The sequence below is a fragment of the Aegilops tauschii genome, chromosome 2, assembly GCF_002575655.3.
Source record: "Aegilops tauschii subsp. strangulata cultivar AL8/78 chromosome 2, Aet v6.0, whole genome shotgun sequence".
Taxonomy (NCBI): Eukaryota; Viridiplantae; Streptophyta; class Magnoliopsida; order Poales; family Poaceae; genus Aegilops; species Aegilops tauschii.
The window spans coordinates 166,879,760-166,903,627 of record NC_053036.3 but is presented as its reverse complement, the minus strand read 5'-3'; the positions used below and the strand labels follow the sequence as shown (position 1 = coordinate 166,903,627).

Genomic DNA, 23,868 nt, shown 5'->3' with positions numbered 1-23,868 from the left:
AGAGGAGGAGGAGAAGGAGGAGGAGGAGAACAGTGATAATGCATCAAGTGGCGAGGAAGGAAAAAAGAAGCTCCACTCCCAACTCGGTTGCTCCTACAAAAAGGCCCGATGGAAGAAAGAAAGGCAAAAAAAAGGCAAAGAATGGAGGAGATAATGAAATGAAGGAATCAATGGACGTCATCATGAATGCAAGAAAAGAGATGGCCGAGAAAGGAAAATGATGAAGTTCAAAGAAATTGACGAGAGGGCGGTGGCCGAGGAGAGGCAGGCGGCGGTGCAGGAGAGGAGCCAGCAGACGAGGAGGCAAAGGTTGTGGCTGAGGAGAGGAAGGTGATAGTTGAGGAGAGGAAGATGGCCATGGAAGAACACATCCAAGCCATGGAACAAGAGCAAAAGTTTATGCCCATGGGCACATGTGGTCTTAATGAGTAGGCAAAATCATACGTTGGGCTTTGTCACGACCAAGTGTTGGCGATGAGGTCCATGGGCATGGTGGGAGAGGATATGGGAGGAGACATGGGTGCCATGGGTAGCGGCATGGGAGGATTCATGGGCGTCATGGGAGGTGGCATGAGAGGAGGATTCATGCCTTCTATGGGAGGTGGCATGGGAGGATTCATGTGTGCCATGGGTGGTGCCATGGAAGGAGGCATGGGTGAGATGGATGGTGCCTCATATGCAAATGAAGACAATGAAGCCAATGGTGCCAATGAAGAGGAAGCAACCCATGAAGAATTGAAAATGCAAGCACAAGTGATGATAATGAAGGCAATGGCATTTGAGTGACTATGCATTTATGTGCTATGCTTGTAGTTGTGTTTGTGTTTGTGTTTGTAATGCACTATGCTTTGCTTTTGAAGTTCAATTTGATATGTGTTGATTATGTGTATGATGATGTTGCAAAGTTTAAACTCCATCGGTAGCTCATGTTTTGTGGTGCCCTATTTTACACCATTTGACACGCCAGAAAATTTTCCTGTACTCTGAAATCTTCTCTCCTTCCTGAAAACATTTTTTGGATGCCTTATTGCTCTTAGATGCCCTTACATACAAAGAAAAGGCAAAGCAAATAAACAAGGAACAATTGTTGATGGTCAATCATGTACCGTAGCGTTGAGCTCGGAGAAGGATACATGTCCTAAGAATATCCTCCGATGACGAACTCAAACAGTGCCGCCCGCGGAGCGCAACAACAGAGCAAGCGCGCGGTCGCTGTCGACGGCCGCGTCACCCTTCCGACTGTGCCGCTGCCGAGCACCAGCAGACAAGCGGCGAAACTATACAAAACAAAGCGCCAACTAGCCGCCCGCCCACCCGCCCGCCCAGTGCTGACCCTTTCCACCACCCCCTCTCCCCCCTCGGCCGGCCGGCAGCGGCAGCACTCCCGTCGCCCGCCACGCCCGCATGGTCGCTGCCGGGCCCGAGATATGGTCGCTCGCTTCCCCCTCCTCCTCCTCGTCTTCTCCGCGCAGCTCCTGATCACCTCCGCCGCCGCCGCCGCGTCGCCCCATGGACTCACACAAGGTATACGAGAGCAGCACAGCCCCTGAACTGTCGATCGATCACGGAACCAATCCAGTTACAATTTCGGGACAGATTTTCAGTTCTTTGGGTAGCTCGGTAGCCATGACTGCATAGTGTGGTCTTGCTGCTGGTTTGTTCGACCGATTGGCTGAACCGGTGTAAACTTCGGTGCCAAAGTACTCTGCATGTGATTGATGTGACCAGCACGCTTAATTTTGCTGTTCACTGCCAAATCTGATGCCTTTTTTTCTGACCTGATATGGACTTTCTTGCTGACCTTGTTGTGCAGTGGATGTGGCGAAGCGACTCAAGGAGGAGCTATGGCAAAGGAACCCAGGACATGAGATGCTCAAGTCATGGAATGGAGGAGACCCGTGCTCCCCATCTGCCTGGGAAGGCTTCTCTTGCCGATTACTAGATGGTAACCAGGTCGTAGCTAAGCTGTAAGTGCCCATGGAATCTTGACAATGCTCACACGATCCTTCTTCTTTCCTTTTTTACTGGCATCTATGTGCCTCTGTTTATTATTTTACCCTATGAATTAAGAGCCTAGAGACATTGAGTCTGAGAGGTGGTGTGCCGTTGCAACCAATCTGATATAGGCTGGTGTCTGAGCAGGAATTTTTCTTCGAAGGAACTGCAAGGGCCAATTCCCGCCGCGATCGGTAACCTGACGGAGCTAACTGAGATGTATGTTCAGTGCCTGTGTTTCTTTTTGAGTGTTCAATGCCTTGTTCTAGAGATTGTTCATGTGTTCTTATTACTTGTGGGTGCAGTGATCTGCAGGGCAATAACTTCACCGGGTCTATTCCGGAATCTTTCTCTGCTCTCACTCACCTGCTGAAGCTGTAAGCGTGTTTGCCTTGTTCCACTTCTTACCATAAAATGTGATTGTCCAGAACAAACTCACCCTGGGGCTTACTGGTTGGATCCTAGGCATCACTCAAATTAAAATGTTACTCCTTCCGTTCCTAAATAATTGTCTTTCTAGAGATTTCAACAAGTGACTACATTCGGAGCAAAATGAGTGAATCTACACTCTAAAATATGTCTTTATACATCCGTATGTGGTAGTCCATTTGAAATCTCTAAAAAGACGAATATTTAGGAACGGAGGGAATATTATATAGACCCAATCCGCGCGCTTTCAGTTCTGATCATTCTGTTTCCATTCGATATGCTTGAATGCTTCTAATGTCAGTATGATTTCCTTGATAAAAAAGACCTAACCAAGCATGGTTGTTGATCCAGGTCAGTGAAGTGCAACCCCTTGTTGAGCAATCAGCTACCTGATGGCCTGTCTACCAACCTGGATTTCAGGTGAGATTTATGTTCTGATGTTCACCTTGATCTGGTCATGATTAACGGTGACATAATTCTGCTGAAATTGCTATATGAAAATCATAAAGCGATGGAGGCTGTGCTGCTGGAGAGCACAGTAGTCCACCTGGAGCTGCCAATCAGAGAACATTTGTTGTTAGCGGTCTTGCTGGAGGATCTTTGGCATGTACTTTTGCACTTGGATTGTTCTTCACTTGTTTCAACAAACGCGAACGACGCTCTCAGAAATCAGACTGTGCTTCTACAACAAGTATGTCCCCTGCTGCCACACACAGCTATTAGATATTGTGCACATCTGCTTGTGTAGTTAGTTCATGTTGCGCAACTCTTCATTTTGTGTGCATCATTGAGTTCATCTGTGCATTTGCATGGTATCAGAAACCTTTATTTTGCTGCTGTGTATAACTTGTTAGATTAGTGAAATGAGGAAAATATGGAACGAGCAAATGAATGTGTTTCTTCATAATGGTCAATGCAGATCCTGTTTTCGAAGAACGCAGCATCCATATAACTACAAATCCTGCAGTACAACAGTTGTCCTACAAATCAATCCAGAGCGCAACAAATCACTTCAAGAAACTGATAGGAGGGGGTGGATTTGGAGCTGTTTATCAAGGTACTCTAGCACATGGCCAACAAGTCGCAGTAAAAGTCCGTTCACCTGCATCGACTCAGGGAACACGCGAGTTTAACAATGAGGTAATGGCAGATTCTGCACACAGCTCCATAAAGAAATCGTGCCAGCAATAGGTTGCTCTTATTTTTGGATACAAAAAAAATATTGTTCAGGTTGCATAACACTCTTCTCTCCGGTGATATTTCATAATCTATGCAAGCAGCAACCCGCATAAGCCCGCTTCATACTGTATGTTGCCCGAGTCGCCCGTTGATGGCATTTCAGTTACTTAGTACTATTTTTACAACTGCCGTGAGGTTTTGCGGGCTTAGCGGCATGCCACTTGCATCCTTGTAACCTGTAATTTGGCCAGCGCCCCTAACATAAATGCTCGATTGCTCCAGTTAGTTTGTTTATTCCAGTATCTCTGTACTAAAATAATCATTTTGCACGCAAAATTCCCCTAACGACTGAATTTGTCAGTTGACACAGTTTGCGCACAAAGTTCCTCTAACGACTGAATTTGTCGATTGACAGTTACGGCTACTTTCTACTGTGTGGCATGACAACTTGGTTCCTCTAATTGGCTATTGCTGTGAAAAGGATCAACAGATTTTGGTTTATCCACTCATGTCCAATGGCTCACTACAGGATCGCCTCTATGGTATAAAGCTTTGTGAAGATTTAGCTACTTTTCAACTTAAGATCTTTCTTTTCTGATTTATGCTTCATTTAGGTGAGGCATCAAAACGAAAAGTTCTTGATTGGCCAACCAGAATATCAGTTTGCATTGGTGCTGCTAAAGGTTAGTAATGCAGTTAATGTTTTTTTTTAAGTTCTTGATATTGTCTACAGTAAGATTTGAACTAATTGTTCTTATGTAATTTACGGCCACCAAATGCTACTTTATCTTCATTCTTCCTCTTCAAATATTTTAATATTGCAAATGCTTCTTTTGAGTTATTACAACTTAACATAAATCTGTTTCTTGCTCAGGACTAGTATATCTTCACAATTTTGCTGGCCGCTGCATCATACACAGAGATGTTAAGTCTAGCAACATACTTCTGGATCAGAGCATGTGTGGCAAGGTTGCCGACTTTGGGTTTTCAAAGTATGCGCCTCAGGAAGGCGACAGTGTTGCATCAATGGAAGTGAGAGGCACTGCTGGATACTTGGATCCTGAGTAAGTTTGTACACTGATCTCACATGCGAAAAATATTGGTACAAATCTGTCTGTGTTGATAGTAGTACTATTTTTGTGCATTGCATACTATGTATTCATTGCTTTACCATCTCTCTGACTGTGAATGCTCCATATCTTTTAGATACTATTCCACTCAGGTGTTATCGACCAAAAGCGACGTGTTCAGCTTCGGGGTGGTTCTCTTGGAAATCGTGACCGGAAGGGAGCCTCTCGATGTTCAGAGGCCTCGGAGCGAATGGAGCTTAGTCGAGTGGGCAAGTTTTCACTGCACACCATCAGAAACCATGCATTTTCATCTACAGCTGCTGCTAGTTCTGGTTACAGTACATTCCACGATTGTTAGAGGAAAACAGAGAACGGTAAACTTACAGTGGTCTCTGTTGTTACGCAGGCAAAGCCATACATACGGGACTTCAGGATCGAGGAGATCGTGGACCCCGGCATAAAGGGGCAGTACTGCTCGGAGGCCATGTGGAGGGTGCTGGAGGTGGCCACGGCGTGCACCGAGTCCTTCTCGACCTTCCGCCCGAGCATGGAGGACATCGCGCGGGAGCTGGAGGACGCGCTCATCATCGAGAACAACGCGTCCGAGTACATGCGGTCCATGGAGAGCACGGGGACCTTCGGCTCCAACCGCTACCTGTCCATCGACAGGAAGATGTTCGCGTCGGGCTCGGCCCGGATCGACCCGGCCAAGTTCGCGTCGGGCTCGGGCCGGATCGACGCGGGCAAAGGGCCTCTGCAGACCATGCCTTCGCTTCCGAGGTAGCACCCCAGCTCTGCCTCCGTCCGTAATATATGGTGGTCTCGTCTCATGGATGTGATGGTTGCTGAGGAAGACACAGCCGGAGTTTTATACCCGTAGACGCCATGAGTGGCCGAGGGGAGAGGAGGCTACACGACACAGGCCATGCAGTTAGTTACCACGGCAGTTTGCTGCGAGGAAAGTTTTCCCCTGGAGACAAAACAGAGGCAGTTTTGCCTGTAAAATTTGTATGTTGAATTCGATGCCTACATGTGCCATGCAACTATTCTTTGGACTTGGACTACTGTTGATGTATTCTTTGGCCAACTAAGGCTGGGCAGCATAAGTTCATTATTTCGGGCATTACAAAGTATAGAACATTTGGTGTATATCTGTTACCCTCCACTGAATTATACTATAAGGCATCCACACGTTTCATGATTTCTTTATATAGTACTTTTTTAGTCTTTGATCAAGAATTGGTCTTAGGAAACATAAGTTTTGCGACATAAAAGCAGGGCCAAAATACTCCTTAATGTAGGCTTTCTCTAGAACTAGGACGCATCAATAATGGGATGTTTGAGTGTTTTTCTCCTCAGCCAACATTCAAAGCACGGTTCCAAAACTAGTAAATGTTACAGAGCCATAATAGCCGGCTAAGCAAATCTAGCCCCATATACTGTCACTACCTACAACTCAAACTAAAAGAGCAAAAGCTCCAGAAATTTCGAACATTTGGAACACAGCACTAGCAAAAAAATAAATTAAACAAATATGCAATGAACATATCTGTTTTGCGTTCTCCTTTTGAATTACGGGACAAGGCAAGACTTCAAAGTTCAGCTAAGCTATGGTTCTTATATGGGCACACGATTACGCAGTTTTCTAGAAACTCCACATAGTACAGGCAAAAAAGGTAAAGAGTACGGGTATAACTCATCAGAAAAATCTCCACATAAATAAAATGAAGTAAAAGCTTCATGAGATGGCATCCTAACAACGAGGGCACGATTCTTGCACTCGCCATTTTCTTCATCTTTTTTCCCTTCATTTCTGGTGTCAAAAGGAATGACGGCAAACATCCATCACATGTTAGTTCAGGCTCATATGTTTTTGACAAGAATCAAGCCCAAACATCCGGAAAAGCACCGAACTACAGCTGAAATTCACAATTATCTGTATAAGCTTCCTCGATTCGTCTCCTAACCCAAAACAGAAATTTGACAGATTGGCATCTGTGATGTTTTGCTTTCTGACCACAAGATCATGGAATTCTCTTAACCAGCAACAAATTCATTCTGTGAAGGTTGAACAATTCAATGAAATTGCTGCGCATGTAGCTCCTTACTCGTTTTCATGCCATCTACAGAATGCCAGACAATTTCACGAGTTCCTTTATCAGTAGAGTTGTCTGCCCCAAACAATTCAAGAGTCCCTTTTTCACTGGAGTTATTTGAGGGGGCGCTGTGAAGTATTTGAAACTGATTATTACTCATGCGCCATTCATTGACAGCGATGGCTTGGTCACTAAAATGAGAACCACTCCCGACGCCATCAGAAGGAAATGGAACTGTAACATCAGTTGATCTTCGTGGTCGTCGGACAGGTCTGCTGCTCCTGCTAGAAGATGGGAAATTTCCCTCCCCACCTTTCTGCTTCCCCATAAAGCCACATGCAAGAGCTTCCAGAGCTCGGGATGTTGGTGGGCGGCTTCTGGTACTCTGCCTCCTCGAGTTGAAAGAAAGCTGCTCGCTTAAGATTGCATTACTAGAGGTATTGATATCTGGAAGGCAGTCATCCGCCTCCTTGGTTTCTGAGGGATGCATAGGTATGTCCATGATTACTGCATTATTGTCAGTTGGAGGTTGGATATAACTTGTAGTCGACTCATAATCAGAAGGCATTTGAGGGATATTCAGATCAATAACATGCTTACGTTGAGCTTTTTCCTTGTAAACCACTTCAACATTAGGGGGCACATTGTGAAGCTGTCCGCAATATGTGTGATTGCTATTAGTGCCAAAGGTTATGTTGGTTGATGAGCTTGAAATTGTGCTCCATACAAAAGGGTTGGCCCCTGCACTTGCTTCATTTGCTTTAGGCACAGGTTGCAGTGGGGTGTCAGCTTGCTTCCCGTAATGCCTTTTACTGACAGCAGTTCCTTTGCGACCAGTTCTTTCATTCTTGAAAGAAACTAACCTTCTTCTCTTTGGCATAGGTGCTAAGAAAACTTGAGGTTCAGGATTTACTCTTGGATCAAACTGAAAATTAATTTCAGTTGAAGAATTAGTAGCATGTATCCTCTGATTACCAACAGGAAGAACTGTTCCAGCCGAAGAGCAGACATTATTCTTTGTGCCAACACATTGATCAACTGAAACGTGACCATTGACCCTGCCTGGAAAGGAAGAAATCTTATGAAGTACATCAGCAGCCATCTTATCACCAGTTGGGGGATTGTTTTTTCTCTCCTCGTCAACACAGCTTGCATCAGTTTCCCTCTGATTGGTATCCAGATCTTCATAAGGTTCAGAACTGTCTTCTGAATCTGAATGTTCTTCTGAGTTCACGCTGACAGAATCGCCAGAATGTGGTGAAGAACTGTAGCCATGACCAGCATCTGTAGGTAGATTTCTTAGTGACCTTACCTTACATGGTTCTTCCCCTTGACCAAAACTAGTGTCCACCACAGTAAATTTCATAAGCTCGGGGGAACACCCTGGTTCACTGGGCCGGATATAGGAAGCAGGTTTCTTGTCAGCAAGTGTGCTTTTGTCAGGTTCAACATCATTGATCCATCCAATTGCAATCTTAACCTCACCTCCATTATTATCACCTTCAACTCCAAAATCAAGCAGCCTCGGTTCAGACGCAACTTTTCTCAAGACATCGCTGACAGAATCAAAGTAATGATTTCCTTTGACGAGTTTCTTTCTGGAAAATTTCTTTACACCTGGAATGAGGAAGACTAAGGCCTGCTTACCGACTAGTGAGGAATCTTTCGGCTGCTCGGAGTGCCACCCTCTCGCAAGTAAGCGAGGCCAGACAGCTTCCCAAAATAGATCATTAGATTTTGCCTTGCTTAGTCTGAAATCACCAGTCAAATACTTTATGATATCTCCAGACGAAAGCGATGAGCAAGCCTTGCCAATAGGTATTTCTGCACGGCCCGAAATAGCATGGTTTCTACTAGGATCTAATGCAAATCCAGTCAAGTCATACTTTCCCTTGCCAATTCCAACTGCTTCTACAAGAACCTGTGCACCAACTGTGGACTTTAAGCATAAAATAAACTGCTCAAAGTCAGATATCCCCTCATTGAATGTCTTGAAGACCTGCAGATGGTAATATATAATTGTCAGCCTCTAAAAAAAACTAGCAGGAGCATAAACTGGTATTGGTGAACATCAATGCAAAGACATGTTATGCGAAAATGCAGGGGCATCCTACAGAAAATAAGTAAGACGACAACAACAACATAATTAAATAGAGGTGATAAAGTATACAAAATTCCAGGACTTCTTCAAAAGCAGAAGAGATATGATTGTAATGATCGTACCATGGAAAAAATATTGTGGCTGTGCTAATGAAAGGAAGCCCATCCCAAAACATCGGCTTTCCATGTGCCAATGATTCAAAGGATCTAACACAGTAAAAGAATAGGAACAAAAAGGAGGAAATTAAAGTTCAACACACCTCGAGCAAAGGATCTTGAACCTCCCTTGCTACGCCAGCAAGCAAACGTGACAACAGTTCCTGCTGCCTGGAACCAGAAAATATACGCAACCCAAGTATACATCTCCTGCTTCTTACTTTTCTACATGCAGACCATCGTTTATATGCATCAGACTTAAAAAAATCTCCATAGTAGTAGGATAGAACTTCTCCCATTGTCTTGCTCTTTATAAATTTCGTCACCTGAACAAGATTTTTGCCAAAAATGTAGAGACCAAGAAGTAAAGTCTGTTCCTCTTCAACAGACCAGACGTATCTTGACATTCCAGGCAATGGAATATAATCACTGACCTCCCTCTTTACACAAGAACAGCTTAAAACTTCGCTTTTCGGCAAGCAGTACATATCTTGCCCAGTAGATTTTGGGAATTTCTCACCATGATCATCATATTCAACCTTACAGCGCAGACAATCTGGATAAATGCTTTGTTGAGGTAAACTTCTTGGGATAATTGCACTGATGTGGCTGTTATGATCATCTTCTGAAGCACACGAAGTGTGTCCTGAAAATTCCCTCCACTCTCCTTTAACATGAGTGCTTGTATTTGGGGTCCATGTGACTGGAATAGTTAATCCAACCACTACAGGATACTCAAAACCGAACATTCTGCTACCATCAACTGGCAAAGACCTTAATTTCATGCGTTCCTCTTCTGTTGTTAGATTTGGAACTTCCACCTGGTACTCATCCCCCACACGAGGGTATACTCGTGTATCTTCATTGACTTCCTCTGGACATATGGGTTCTAGAAAATGCAGCTGGTCAACAAGCATCTCTTCAGGATTCCCTTCGTTATCCTTGATTTGAATAGGATCCATCTGCGCACACAAAAGAAAAAAAAAAACGGAGGTATAAGATTGGAATCCATGATATGTAAAAACATAGCTCCGATATAATATATACACATGAACAAACAGATTTACCAGATATTCTTCTCCGTTCTTGATTTCAAGATAATTCATCTGTAACATAGCGAAGGACACAGAGTATATTAGTCCATGTTTTGTCAACTTTCATCTGAACAGCAGAACATAAAACTAGGATAAATCTGCAATATACTTTTCATGCAGATAAGAAGGGAAATAGTCTTACCATGAAAGTTGGTGGATATAAAATTGGCTTTAGCCAGACCAAAATCAAAGGACAACTTGTGTCTTAGTATTCACAGATATACTGCACAAAAGAAGCATATAGCAGTTAAGGTGTTTGTTGGAACATAGTGAATTAAGTACTACTAGAACTATCGAGAAACTTATTTACTAACAGTACAAAATATGCCAAAGAAAGTAGCTGTCCAAACAAATAAAGTTAACAGTAACAACTATGTACCTAGCTAGAAGCCTAGAAGGAAAACTACTTTGATATAAGTATCAATTGATTTCAACTCGTTTCCTGAGATAAATGAGGCGTAGATGAGTTTGGACCAGGACCATCTCCAAGACCTGACTAAAACTTAGTAGCTGATAACAGTATAGCTCAAAACACGAAGTGCGGAACATACAGAGAATAGAATAATAAACACATGAGTGGTTTAGGGTGTGTATGCTCACATGTGGTAAAAAGCACTTGTACATTTCGAAATTTGAGTAAAAAATCATATGCGCACATTCTACGAATATATGTGTACCCCTATAGCAAATAATTGAATCAAAATAAGTATATTTCTGAGCTGTATGAGAAATGTACGTGCATAGTTACAACATTAGTCATTTATCTCTCTGCATTTTTGTACAGATAATAAACTACCATATTCTAGCACAAGGTTTTGCTAGCACATATATTTTTGCACAATTTAGAGATATTTTTTTCACAAGTTGTGAAAACATGGGAGTACCTTTTTCAAGCTAATAGAAGAGGATGCACATGGGCGCCGAAGATCCTGACTCAGAAAGCTACAATTGAAGGAATACAGTAAGAATGAGTTATTGCATGAACCAGGTGATATTGTGTAATATGCCAAAGACATTGTTTAAAGTCTTAACAGATCATCCTTTTGCATTCGTATGAAAAACAAATTGGACAAGGAAACATGGGCCAAGAACAAACAAGTGTTTATTACGCTGATATCTCGCGGTTCTAGAAAATCCTGCAGAATGTTTCCATGACAGTTGGGGTTCTAGTCCAACAAATCATCCCATATATATGGAATACTAGATTATCAAGTGGTATTACTCCATACACAGCAAATAAATTCACAATAAACTGAATGTATCATTGATCACGAGGATGTTGACAGGGGATCTCTGGCTGGAGAAGGCCACACGGGAGATCAGAAAAAGTTGCATCAGAACGAGGGGGCAGGTGGGAGTGCTCGCCAAGCCGGGTTACCAGATCTGGTGAACAGTAGAATCAAAGTATGTAACTCACAACATATATGCTAACACATAACTCAGTTACCTTTTCTACTGGAGTTTTGGTTAAAATGTTTGTCTTGGGGACCTCTTGAATAACGACCTACATCTAAAAGTGTTATTATCATTGAAACTGGCTGCAGGGCAGCCATCTGCTAGTGCCATGTTGAACTATAGCAACATCAGCTGCCAACTGCAGAGCTACAAGTGGCCAAGCAGATCATTCCTCCCATATCTAAACTGTAACTTTGTGGGCACTGGCTAACCTACATCTAAACAGGAAAAGAAAAGTAACTCACGGTGCCTAAAACCTACACATAGTAAATTTGTTAGCTTGTTGTTTCATATGCAGTGCATAGAAAATTCAGGAGTTTGTTGCAGCCTGAAAAAGTGACATTAGTTTCTAGAACCGATTGAATCGAGTACTACTACAATTGTTCATAAAATAAGAAGTTATAACTCCCAAGCTAGCACGAAGGCAAACTATCCCAGTACAAGTATCAATGGATTCAACCAGTTTTTCTGACTGGAATATGGCCAAGGAAACAACATTTAGGCATGAGTCTGGACCACCTAAGATCTGACTAAAACTTAGCAGCTGATAACAGCATAGCTGAAACACTCATAAACGGAAGTACGGAACATAGAGAGAATAGAAGCCACAGTTCACGGAACAGAAGTCACAATGATCATTGCACGGACAAGGCAACAGGTATTACGTCAAATACACCATGTACAAAATTCGTATTAGAACATTGCTTTGCATTTCAGTGCATGGTTCTAAAAAATCCTGGGGATTGAGCCCACAATTGAGGCTCCAACAAACCATACAACAATTTAGGCTCCAACAATATAGAGTACTGGGTTAATATCAATTGGTAGCCTCTTCTGTAGATATTGCTCCTGGCAGTTGTTTGTACCTACGGTGTCTGAATGTCTAATTTACCAATGGTTATTAACATGTATAGATTTGAATTACACATTTGCTAGGAAATGGATAAAAACTTCCCCAAAATGAGCAGTAAGGACGACCAGAGTTTAAAAGTCCAGCAAACATAATGTGTGCAAAAGCATAAACTACTTCTGCATTCAAACATTTCTTACTCTAAAATCCAAATCTAGGCGGTATTACTGCGACGAAGCAAACCCCCAAAAAAAGTAATTTTTCGACAACCACGGCTGCATTTTGCAGTCACTTCGCTCACCAACATTTTTACTAACACTTGACAGAAATTACAGGATATGGTCGATCCACACTGATCAGCACCCAAAAAAAGGGGGAGGGAGCAAAAAGTGCACCCGCAATTTGGGTTCAAAGTCATACACGGTCAACTGAGATCGATCTCGCGCGCCGAAAAACAGAAGACATAATCCAGCCATGGGTGGGTGGATCGGATTAGTACAGCACCACGCAGCTAACAAATCTCCGTGTTACCACTGACGAGGAGATAAACGAAAAGGATTTGGATTCGATTGCACGCACGCAGGCAGCAACGAAAAGATCCATCGAACCGTGGGTGTATGGATGGATGGATCGGGTAAGCACAGTGCGACGCAGCTGACAATCCGTCGGACGAAGTTAGGCGCGCTTACCAAGAAGAGAGGCCAATCTCACGGCTGGGATGGATCTCCACTGCACGCCACGCCTCGCCAGCCCACACTCCTCCGGCGAAGAGCAGGAGGACGACGAGGCGGCTGCGAGCCGTGAGCTCCTACGAGGCGGCGAGCGTGGCTGGGTGGAATGGAAGGAGTGGGAGAATGGAGGCGCTGGCGAGGACGACGGTGTGAGAGGGGTGCGTGCGTTGTTGAGACCAACGGAGGATGCAGGGGTAGAGCCGTACAGGTGGCCTAAGCCGGGCCCGGACCGGGCCGGGCCGGGCTGACCGGAGGCGGAGACGCTCCCGTCGGCCGTGCGTGTACGGGTCGCACACAGCTTTGGCAGGATGCGTGCTGTGTGCTACTGCCTCGCCGTCGCCGAGACGAATCGAGGAGGCTTGCGATGGGTAGCTGACGATGATTTTGCGTTCTTGATGATAATAAATAATGAGGTGGAAACTTTGCCACTTCCGAAATTGGAGAAATGTCGTTGCTCGAATATGACTTTTTTTTCTCGGGCTTGTTGCGTCTTTTTCCAGCGTGACACCAAATACGAGAGCTTGGAAGGGAAAAGTTATAGGATCTGAATCAGAAATACTATTATGCACCATCATGATCCAGCTGTTACCACGCTCCTTTTTTTGTTTATTTATAGTACAAGCTACTAGCTGTTACCACGCTCTTGCCCGTGGATTTTGTGGCATCAATTTAGAGATGTGTGCATTTTGGGTTGTTGCGTAAGTGTCTGAAATAGTTAAGCAAAGGTTAGTATGGGTCCATAGATTCCTAATCACTCTACTCACCATTACGAACCTAGTAGGCCCTTAAAATAGGGATGGGGCATCTATTTACGCAATGTTGTCCCCACTTTCTATTCTGTCAATATATGTCAGAAAACGACAAAGAAAAAACGCATGCTTAAAATTTATCGATTATATCTTGCAACAAAATCCCCATCAAAAATATATATTTTGCAGTAGAAAAACAGAAAATGTATCCGGCGAACCACATCCTTTTTTCAACAAAACCGAACGCACTCAATGCCATCTGTTTTAGAGCGCACGACTCTTATTGTTCTTTGTTGGTTTCGTTCGCGGGCAAGGCGTGCAGCCGTCATGGGTAGTGGGTCTTTCCGTGTGCATGGATGTTTTCTTCTAACCGTTTACTCTATGGTCGCTGGGCCACAGCAAAGCACCGCACCGGGAGCCAATCGTCATGAGTCATCCCATTGCATCTAGTTCCACCCGCCATCTACAATTTAAGGGGTGCGCCTGTTTGAGTTTTGGAAACCACGTTGCACTTCCCCCATTTCTCTTTCGTTCTCCTCTTCTCGACGAGCGGTTGAATCGGCAATTGTCTTCTCGGTGGTCGACGGTGGATCGTCGGTGAGCTCGCATTCTAAATCCTTACCGTCGGTGAGCTCGCATTCTAAATCCTTACCGCCGTTGATTTGTGGAGGAGGGAGAGCGCGCGAGTGCTCATGGGCGGCAGGATCCGCGCATTTGCATCTTTGTGTTTGATGGTTGTAGTGTGGTTGTAGTTCCGATTTGCGCGGGGAGTCCACATGTTGGTTGAATTCAATGGGTGGAGGAGGGGGTGGTCCTGCAATCCGGCGGGAATCGGCACCTATCCCCCTTGGTCAACGATTTGATGTTGAATTTGTGTTAGATTCGTGGTTGTTGATTTTTAGTGTAGAGTTTTGGGTGGGTTTTTTCGTGCGGAATTCAACACCATGTTTCGCCGTTGTGTCTGATCAATTCACTAGTTTGACTACAGGAATTGCGCCAGTCTATTAGTGCTTTCTTTGATGCATTGCTGGATTTCCTAGGAAAAACAGTGCTCTATCCCATAGGAATTTACCATGCTGGTTTAAATGGATGTATCGTGCTTGTTATCACAAACCTACCAGGGTCTATAAAATATTACTCCTAGAAATGATGTTGGAGAACTCGCCTCATCGGGGATTTGGCACGTTAGAGTGTCCTCCATGTTGTCTTTTTGCCTGCGCCTCACGCCACTAGCTCCCTGGCGCTCTCCCGACCGTCTGATCTCCACGGTCGCCCACACCCGACTGGCTTTCCTCGGAGGTCTATGATGTGTGGCTGTAGGCGCGTCCGGGCACCTCTCTGTGGTGGGTTTTTTCGCACTCGCGTGCGCCCTCTCGCACGAAGCTTCACGCGTGACGGGTGAGGCTGGGTCGCCCTGTCAACATCCACATGCGCCGGGTAGACCCGGTTGGCGTGCCGGCCGCCGGGTGAGGGTTCCCGCATGCATGGTCTCGCACGCTGCCCCGCGTGCCTCTAGTAAGGCCGAGTTGGCCTGTCAGGGTCGTTCTCCCCGTGCTGCGATGTTTCGCTCACGTCAGCCGGGCACGCGCACGCCCGGCTCGGCTTGTGAGGGTCGGTTGCGGCCGACCTAGCTGGGTAGCCTATTGCTTCACGTCCGGCTCGGCATGCTGCGAAGCGGGTGAAGCATGTTTTTTATGCTCATCACATCTTTGTATAAACCGGTTTATCTTATAAAATCTGAGGTATTCCCTCTGATATGGTCACTAATGACTAATGAAATGCATGAGATTATGAAATCCTCTCTTTATTTTTGTTTCCACGGGAAAAGAGGCTATACATGGATAAAAATCGTCACTTATATGGAAAGAAGCAAAATGGAGAAAGAAGATATCAATTGGGAGGTGCACCAGAGGAAACAGAGCGCAAGACGATGTCTGAGCATGTGCGCTCGTACCAGCACTCGTACCAAGTGCCCACGACACCGTGGCGTCCAACACTCCAACTTCTATAAAGGGCTCTGTACTAGCATCGTGAAAGAGCATCGCCAGGAACCTCCATCTATGCACCAGAAGCCATTCACAAACCCTAGCCGCCACCATTTCCCATCTCATCTCCATAGCCACCACCATCTTCACCACCTCAGCAATCCACCTCCAAGTTAGCCATACCTGTAATTGATGGCCTGCAAGTGCACATGGTTTAGTTGTAGTCTTTTCGAAGTAAGAGTATCGATCCCATAGGGAGCACCGGAATTAAGTGTTGTCTCTTGTAGTGAATTATGGATTTATGCCTGCAAGTAATTGTAGACTCCAAGCAAAGTGAGGGCAGAAATTGTTGGCGAACGTTGCATGGAAAACAAAAAAAAATCCATGCACACGCAAGATCTATCCATGGAGATGCATAGCAACGAGAGGGAAGAGTGTGTCTACGTACCCTCGTAGATCGTAAGCGGAAGCGTTTGTTAACGCGGTTAATGTAGTCAAACTTCTTTGCGATCCAACCTATCGAGTACAGAACGTACGGCACCTCCGCGTTCAACACACGTTCAGCTTGGTGACGTCCTCGCCTTCTTGATCCAGCAAGACGGCGAAGTAGTGGATGAGTCCCGGCATCACGACGGCGTGGTGACGGTGGTGGTGATGCTATCTCCGCAGGGCTTCGCCTAAGCACTACGAAAATATGATCGAGGAACTAAACTGTGGAGGGGGGCGCCGGACACGGCTAAGCAATTGTCGTGGGTGTGCTAGGCGCCCTCCTCCCACATATATATAGGTGGGGGAGGAGGGAGCAGCCAGGAGCGCCCCCAAGTAGGCTGAATCCTACTTGGGGTCCTTCCCAAGTGGCGCCCCCCTTACCATATTTGTCGGAGGGGGAAGGAAAAGGGGAAGAGGGAGGCCGAACCCCCCCCCCCCCCCCGTTTCCTTTCCCCCACTTGGGCGGCTGCCATAGGAGGGTGTACCAGCCCCTTGTGGGCTGGTGTGCTCCCCTCTAATGGCCGAATAGGCCCATTACCCTCCCGGGGGTGTCCGGTACCCCCTCCGGTATTCCGATGACTGCCCGGTACACTCCGAAACACTTTCGGTGTCCGAATACCATTGTCCTACATATCAATCTTTACCTCTCGACCATTTCGAGACTCCTCGTCATGTCCGTGATCTCATCCGGGACTCCGGACAACATTCAGTCACAAAATCATATAACACTATATCGTCAACGAACGTTAAGTGTGCGGACCCTACGGGTTCGAGAACTATGTAGACATGACCAAGACACCTCTCCGGTCAATAACCAATAGCGGAACCTAGATGCCCATATTGGCTCCTACATATTCTACAAAGATCTTTATCGGTCGAACCTTATGACAACATACGTAATTCTCTTTGTCCATCGGTATGTTACTTGCCCGAGATTCGATCGTCGGTATCTTCATACCTAGTTCAATCTCGTTACTGGCAAATCTCTTTCCTCGTTCTGTAATACATCATCTTGCAACTAACTCCTTAGTCACTTTGCTTGCAAGGCTTCTTATGATGTGTATTACCGAGAGGGCCTAGAGATACCTCTCCGATATTCGGAGTGACAAATCCTAATCTCGATCTATGTCAACTCAACAAACACTTTCGGAGATACCTGTAGAGCATCTTTATGATCACCTAGTTACGTTGTGACGTTTGATAGCACACAAGGTATTCCTCGGTATCCGGGAGTTGCATAATCTCATAGTCGAAGGAATATGTATTTGTCATCAAGAAAGGAGTAGCAATAAACTGAACGATCAATATGCTAAGCTAACAGATGGGTCTTGTCCATCACATCATTCTCCTAATGATGTGATCCCGTTATAAATGACAACACATGTCTATGGTTAGGAAACCTTAACCATCTTGGATCAACGAGCTAGTTGATACGTCTCCAACGTATCTATAATTTTTTATTGTTCCATGCTATTATATTATCTGTTTTGGATGTTTTATATGCATTAATATGCTATTTATATTATTTTTGGGACTAACTTATTAACCTAGAGCCCAGTGTCAGTTTCTGTTTTTCCCTTGTTTTGAGTTTTACAGAAAAGGAATATCAAACGGAGTCCAAACGGAATAAAACTTTCGCGATGATTTTTCTTGGACCAGAAGACACACGTAGGACTTAGAGATGAAGTCAAAGGAGTCCCGAGGAGGCCACAAGCCTCCAGGGCGCGCCCTAGGGGGGACGCCCCCTGGCTAGTGGGCCCCTCAGAGCTCCTCTAACCCTAATTCTTGTCCTATAAATTCCCAAATATTCCCAAACGACTAGAAGCGTCCACCAAAACACTTTTCCACCGCCGTAACCTTCTGTTCCTGTGAGATCCCATCTTCGGGCCTTTTCTGGCATCCTGCCGGAGGGGGATTCGATCACGGAGGGCATCTACATCAACTCTATTGCCCTTCCGATGAAGCGTGAGTTAGTTTACCATAGACCTATGGGTCCATAGCTAGTAGGTAGATGACTTCTTCTCTCTCTTTGATCCTCAATACAATGTTCTCCTCGATGTTCTTGGAGATCTATCCGATGTAATCTTCTTTTGCGGTGTGTTTGTCGAGATCGATGAATTGTGGATTTGTGATCAGCTTATCTATGAATATTATTTGAATCTTCTCTGAATTCTTATATGCATGATTTGGTATCTTTGTATTTCTCTTTGAATTATCGGTTTGGTTTGGCCAACTAGATTGGTTTTTCTTGCAATGGGAGAGGTGCTTAGTTTTGGGTTCAATCTTGCGGCGTCCTCACCCAGTGACAAAGTAGGGGTAGCGAGGCACGTATTTGTATTGTTGCCATCAAGGGTAAAAAGATGGGGTTTTCATCATATTGCTTGAGTTTATCCATCTACATCATGTCATCTTGCTTAAGGTGTTACTCCGTTCTTATGAACTTAATACTCTAGATGCATGCTGCATAGTGGTCGATGTGTAGAGTAATAGTAGTAGATGTAGGCAGGAGTCGGTCTACTTGACATGGACGTGGTGCCTATATTCATAATCATTGCCTTGGATATCATCATAACTTTATGCTTTTCTATCAATTGCTCGACAGTAATTGTTCACCCACCGTATTATTTGCCTTCAAGAGAGAAGCCTCTAGTGAAACATATGGCCCCCGGGTCTATTTTCCATCTTATATTTTCAGATCTATATACCAAAAATACCTTGCTGCAATTTATTTACTTTTATTTTATTTAAATTTTTAGTAATCTTTTATATCTATCTCTATCAGATCTCACCTTTGCAAGTGACCGTGAAGGGATTGACAACCCCTTTATCACGTTGGGTGCAAGTGTTTGATTGTTTGTGTAGGTGCATATATCGGGGACTTGCGTGTTTCTCCTACTAGATTGATACCTTGGTTCTTAACTGAGGGAAATACTTATCTCTACTTTGCTGCATCACCCTTTCCTCTTCAAGAGAAAAATCAACACAAGCTCAAGAAGTAGCAGGAAGAATTTCTGGCGCCGTTGCCAGTGAGATCTACATCAAGCCTACCAAGTACCCACCATAAACTCTCATCTTTTGCATTACATTATTTTCCATTTGCCTCTCGTTTTCCTCTCCCCCACTTCTAAAATGTTTTCAGAAAAACACAAAAAGATTTGCCCTTTTATTCGCCTTCTTTCCATATGCCTTTTTGCTCATTTTCTATCTTTGCTTGTGTTGCCATGTGCCTTCTATTTGCTTGCATCTTTGCTTGCTAAAAATCTACTGATATGGATCCACTTAAAGTTTTCTACTTGGATCATCTTCGATCCATATGTGCTCGTGCTGAAACTCCAACTAGTTTAGTTGAGGGAAAATCTTTAGATGAGCATGCTCATTTTTTGCGTCACTGTTTGTTTGAAAAAGGGAGACTCTTATGGAATCAAATAAATTGTTTGCTATGTTATGCTTGGAATCTTTGTGAACTTTGTGGTTTTACTTGTTGCTCTAAGAACCCTAAGAAACACCTTCCCTACCTATGTGAGTTTAATGATAATGAAATATTATCTTCTTATGAAAAGGGTGTTTATAGTTACTATGATATCGAACAAATTGAAGAATTTGTTGCTTTTAAGGGTGCTTATGAAGTTTCTTCTTTAATTGAAAAGTATGAAATTACTCTCTACAAATCTAATTTTTTTGACATACTTAAATATTGCTATGAAAACTATGCTCATAATGCCTATGTTAAGGAATTTATTGAGAGAATGACCGTTGCTTTGGAAGAAAATAATGATATGCATGAATCTATAGATAATTATGATTCTGATGATTTGATTGAAATATCCCTTGATGAACATGATGGTTTCTATTCTTATGGCCATGATGCCAGTATTTATAGAGATGAATTTGCTGTAGTTCCTTATGTTAAACATGAGATTATTGCTATTGCACCCATACTTGATAGTTCCTTGAATCAAAAGCATGATTGCAATGATGTTATTATGAATTCTATTAAGGTCAATTGTGCTAATAATATGCAAAACCCCAAGCTTGGGGATGCAAGTTTTGCTATGTCCGCTACTTATTGCAATGATCATGACTGGGGTGATAACGCTTCTTATGATCTTGAAATTTTATTTAAGCCTCATGATGAATATGTTAGCTATAATATTGAAAGTAGATTTGGAAGAGTGTCAACTTTAGGAATTAATGGTCCCACTACTTTGGAGCTTGATTGATCTTATGAAATTTTTGATAAAAGTGGGCTTAGATAAGTAATGACTTTATTTTATGTTGATCCCACTATTTTGGAAAAGTGTCAACTTTGCATGCATGAGGATCATAAAGAGAAAATTTTATGTGATAGCTATATTGCTGAATTTTATTATGATCCTACATGTAATTATTACGAGAGAGGAAAATATGGTTGTGGAAATCTTCATGTTACTAAATTACCTCTCGTTATGTTGAGATTGCTATTGTTTCTTTCTTCTTCTTTGCATATGCTAGGATATGCTTGCCTTGATAATTTGTTTGCCTATAAGATGCCTATGCATAGGAAGTATGTTATACTTAGATGTGTTTTTCACGTACTATATGATGCTCTCTTTGTGCTTCAATTCTTGTCTTTCATGTGAGCATCATTAAAATTATCAACGCCTAGCTAAAAGGCTTTAAAGAAAAGCGCTTGTTGGGAGACAACCCAATATTTTTATTTCCTTTTTTTGGATAATTCTGTCATCTAGCCTCTGGTTAGATGTATTTTGGAGTTTTAATTTAGTGTTTGAGCCAAGTAAGACCTTTGGGATGGCTTATGGTGATAGTTAATTTGATCTTGCTGAAAACAGAAATTTTTGCGCCAAGTCACAGAATTGTTAAAAATCACAGAAGCGTGATAAAACTCTGAATGTTTTACACAAGATTGATATACAAATTGCCCAGGTTGTCCTAATTTTTCAGAATTTTTGGAGTTACAAAAGTATTCGAAGTTTTCAGATTGCTACACACTGTTCTGTTTTTCACAAATTCTGTTTTCTATGTGTTGTTTGCTTATTTTGATGAATCTATGGGTAGTATCGGGGGGTATGAACCATGGAGAAGTTGGAATACAGTAGATATTACACCAATATAAATAAAGAATGAGTTCACAACAGTACCAAAAAGTGGTGATTTATTTTCTTATACCAACGAATCTCATGAGTTTTCTTGTTGAGTTTTGTGTTGTGATGTTTTTAAGTTATGGGTAAAGATTTGATGGACTACGGAATAAGGAGTGGCAAGAGCCTAAGCTTGGGGATGCCCAAGGCACCCCAAGGTAATATTCAAGGACAACCAAGCATCTAAGCTTGGGGATGCCCCGGATGGCATCCCCTCTTTCGTCTTCTTTTTATAGGTAAACTTACTTGAGGCTATATTTTTACCACATGATATGTGTTTTGCTTGGAGCGTCTTGTATGATATGAGTCTTTACTTTTCATTTTGCCACAATCATCCTTGTTGTACACACCTATTGAGAGGGACACGCATGAATCGTGATTTATTAGAATACTCTATGTGCTTCACTTATATCTTTTGAGCTAGGCAATTTTGCTCTAGTGCTTCACTTATATCTTTTTAGAGCACGGCGGTGGCTTTATTTTATAGAAATTGTTGAATTCTCAGGCTTCACTTATATTATTTTGAGAGTCTTTCTAAACAGCATGGTAATTTGCTTTGGTTACGAATTTAGTCCTAATATGATGGGCATCCAAGAGGGTTATAATAAAAACTTTCATATAAAGAGCGTTGAATGATATGAGAAGTTTGATTCCTTATGATTGTTTTGAGATATAGAGATGGTGATATTAGAGTCATGCTAGTGAGTAATTGTGGATTGGTAGAAATACTTGTGTTAAAGTTTGTGATTCTCGTAGCATGCACGTATGGTGAACCGTTATGTGATGAAGTCGGAGCATGATTTATTTATTGATTGTCTTCCTTATGAGTGGCGGTCGGGGACGAGCGATGGTCTTTTCCTACCAATCTATCCCCCTAGGAGCATACGTGTAGTACTTTGTTTTGATAGCTAATAGACTTTTGCAATAAGTATGTGAGTTCTTTATGACTAATGTTGAGTCCATGGATTATACGCACTCTCACCCTTCCACCATTGCTAGCCTCTCTAGTACCGCGCAACTTTCGCTGGTGCATTAAACCCACCATATACCCTTCCTCACAACATCCACCATACCTACCTATTATGGCATTTCCATAGCCATTCCGAGATATATTGCCATGTAACTTCCACTGTTCCGTTTTATTATGACACGTACCATCATTGTCATATTGCTTTGCATGATCGTAAGATAGCTAGCATGATGTTTTCATGGCTTGTCTATTTTTTGATGTCATTTGATACGCTAGATCATTGCACATCCCGGTACACTGCCGGAGGCATTCATATAGAGTCGTATTTTGTTCTAGTATCGAGTTGTAATTCTTGAGTTGTAAGTAAATAAAAGTGTGATGATCATCATTATTAGAGCATTGTCCCATGTGAGGAAAGGATGATGGGAGCTATGATTCCCTCACAAGTTGGGATGAGTCTCCGGACTTTATAAAAAATAAAAGAGGCCAAAGAAGCCCACAAAAAAAGAGGCCAAAGAAGCCCACCAAAAAAATGAGAGAAAAGAGAGAAGGGACAATGTTACTATTCCTTTTCCACACTTGCGCTACAAAGTAGCACCATGATCTTCATGATAGAGAGTCTCCTATGTTGTCACTTTCATATACTCGTGGGAATTTTTCATTATATAACTTGGCTTGTATATCCCAATGATGGGCTTCCTCAAATTGCCCTAGGTCTTCGTGAGCAAGCGAGTTGGATGCACACTCCGTTGCATGGCAATCCCCACTCACTCAAATTGATATGCTTGAAGGATCATTGTTTTTAAGTCAACATTAAACTTTTGTTTTGAATCTTATGGATTTGAACATTCATGCCACAATAAATAAAATTACATGGATAAATATGTTAGGTAGCATTCCATATCAAAATTTCTGTTTTTATCATTTACCTACTCGAGGACGAGTAGGAATTAAGCATGGGGATGCTTGATACGTCTCCAACATATCTATAATTTTTTACTGTTCCATGCTATTATATTATCTGTTTTCGATGTTTTATATGCATTAATATGCTATTTTATATTATTTTTGGGACTAACTTATTAACCTAGAGCCTAGTGCCAGTTTCTGTTTTTTCCTTGTTTTTGAGTTTTTCAGAAAAGGAATATCAAACGGAGTCCAAACGGAATAAAACTTTTGCGATGATTTTTCTTGGACCAGAAGACACATGTAGGACTTGGAGATGAAGTCAGAGGAGTCCCGAGGAGGCCACAAGCCTCCAGGGCGCGCCCTAGGGGGCGCCCCCTGCCTTGTGGGCCCCTCGGAGCTCCTCTAACCCTAATTCTTGGCCAAATATTCCCAAACGACCGGAAGCGTCCACCAAAATACTTTTCCACCGCCGT

General features: G+C 43.1%; 2 protein-coding genes across 2 annotated transcripts; one reads left to right on the top strand and one right to left on the bottom strand.

Moving 5' to 3' along the window:
- Positions 1-1,318: 1,318 nt before the first annotated feature.
- On the top strand, positions 1,319-5,822 carry LOC109771572 (nodulation receptor kinase-like). Its single transcript, XM_020330270.4, has 12 exons — positions 1,319-1,524; positions 1,814-1,967; positions 2,143-2,214; positions 2,301-2,372; positions 2,776-2,844; positions 2,934-3,115; positions 3,344-3,564; positions 4,019-4,145; positions 4,218-4,286; positions 4,478-4,667; positions 4,810-4,942; positions 5,080-5,822. The coding sequence occupies exons 1-12, from the start codon at positions 1,428-1,430 to the stop codon at positions 5,455-5,457; spliced, it is 1,764 nt and encodes a 587-aa protein (XP_020185859.3). The 5' UTR covers positions 1,319-1,427; the 3' UTR covers positions 5,458-5,822.
- A 360-nt stretch (positions 5,823-6,182) lies between these two features.
- LOC109771571 (uncharacterized) lies at positions 6,183-13,529 on the bottom strand. Its single transcript, XM_020330269.4, has 6 exons — positions 13,114-13,529; positions 11,004-11,061; positions 10,262-10,342; positions 10,093-10,131; positions 9,130-9,987; positions 6,183-8,768 (listed from the first exon to the last, which is right to left on the bottom strand). Exons 3-6 carry the CDS (start codon positions 10,262-10,264, stop codon positions 6,750-6,752), a joined length of 2,919 nt encoding a protein of 972 aa, XP_020185858.1. The 5' UTR covers positions 10,265-10,342; positions 11,004-11,061; positions 13,114-13,529; the 3' UTR covers positions 6,183-6,749.
- Positions 13,530-23,868: the final 10,339 nt, after the last annotated feature.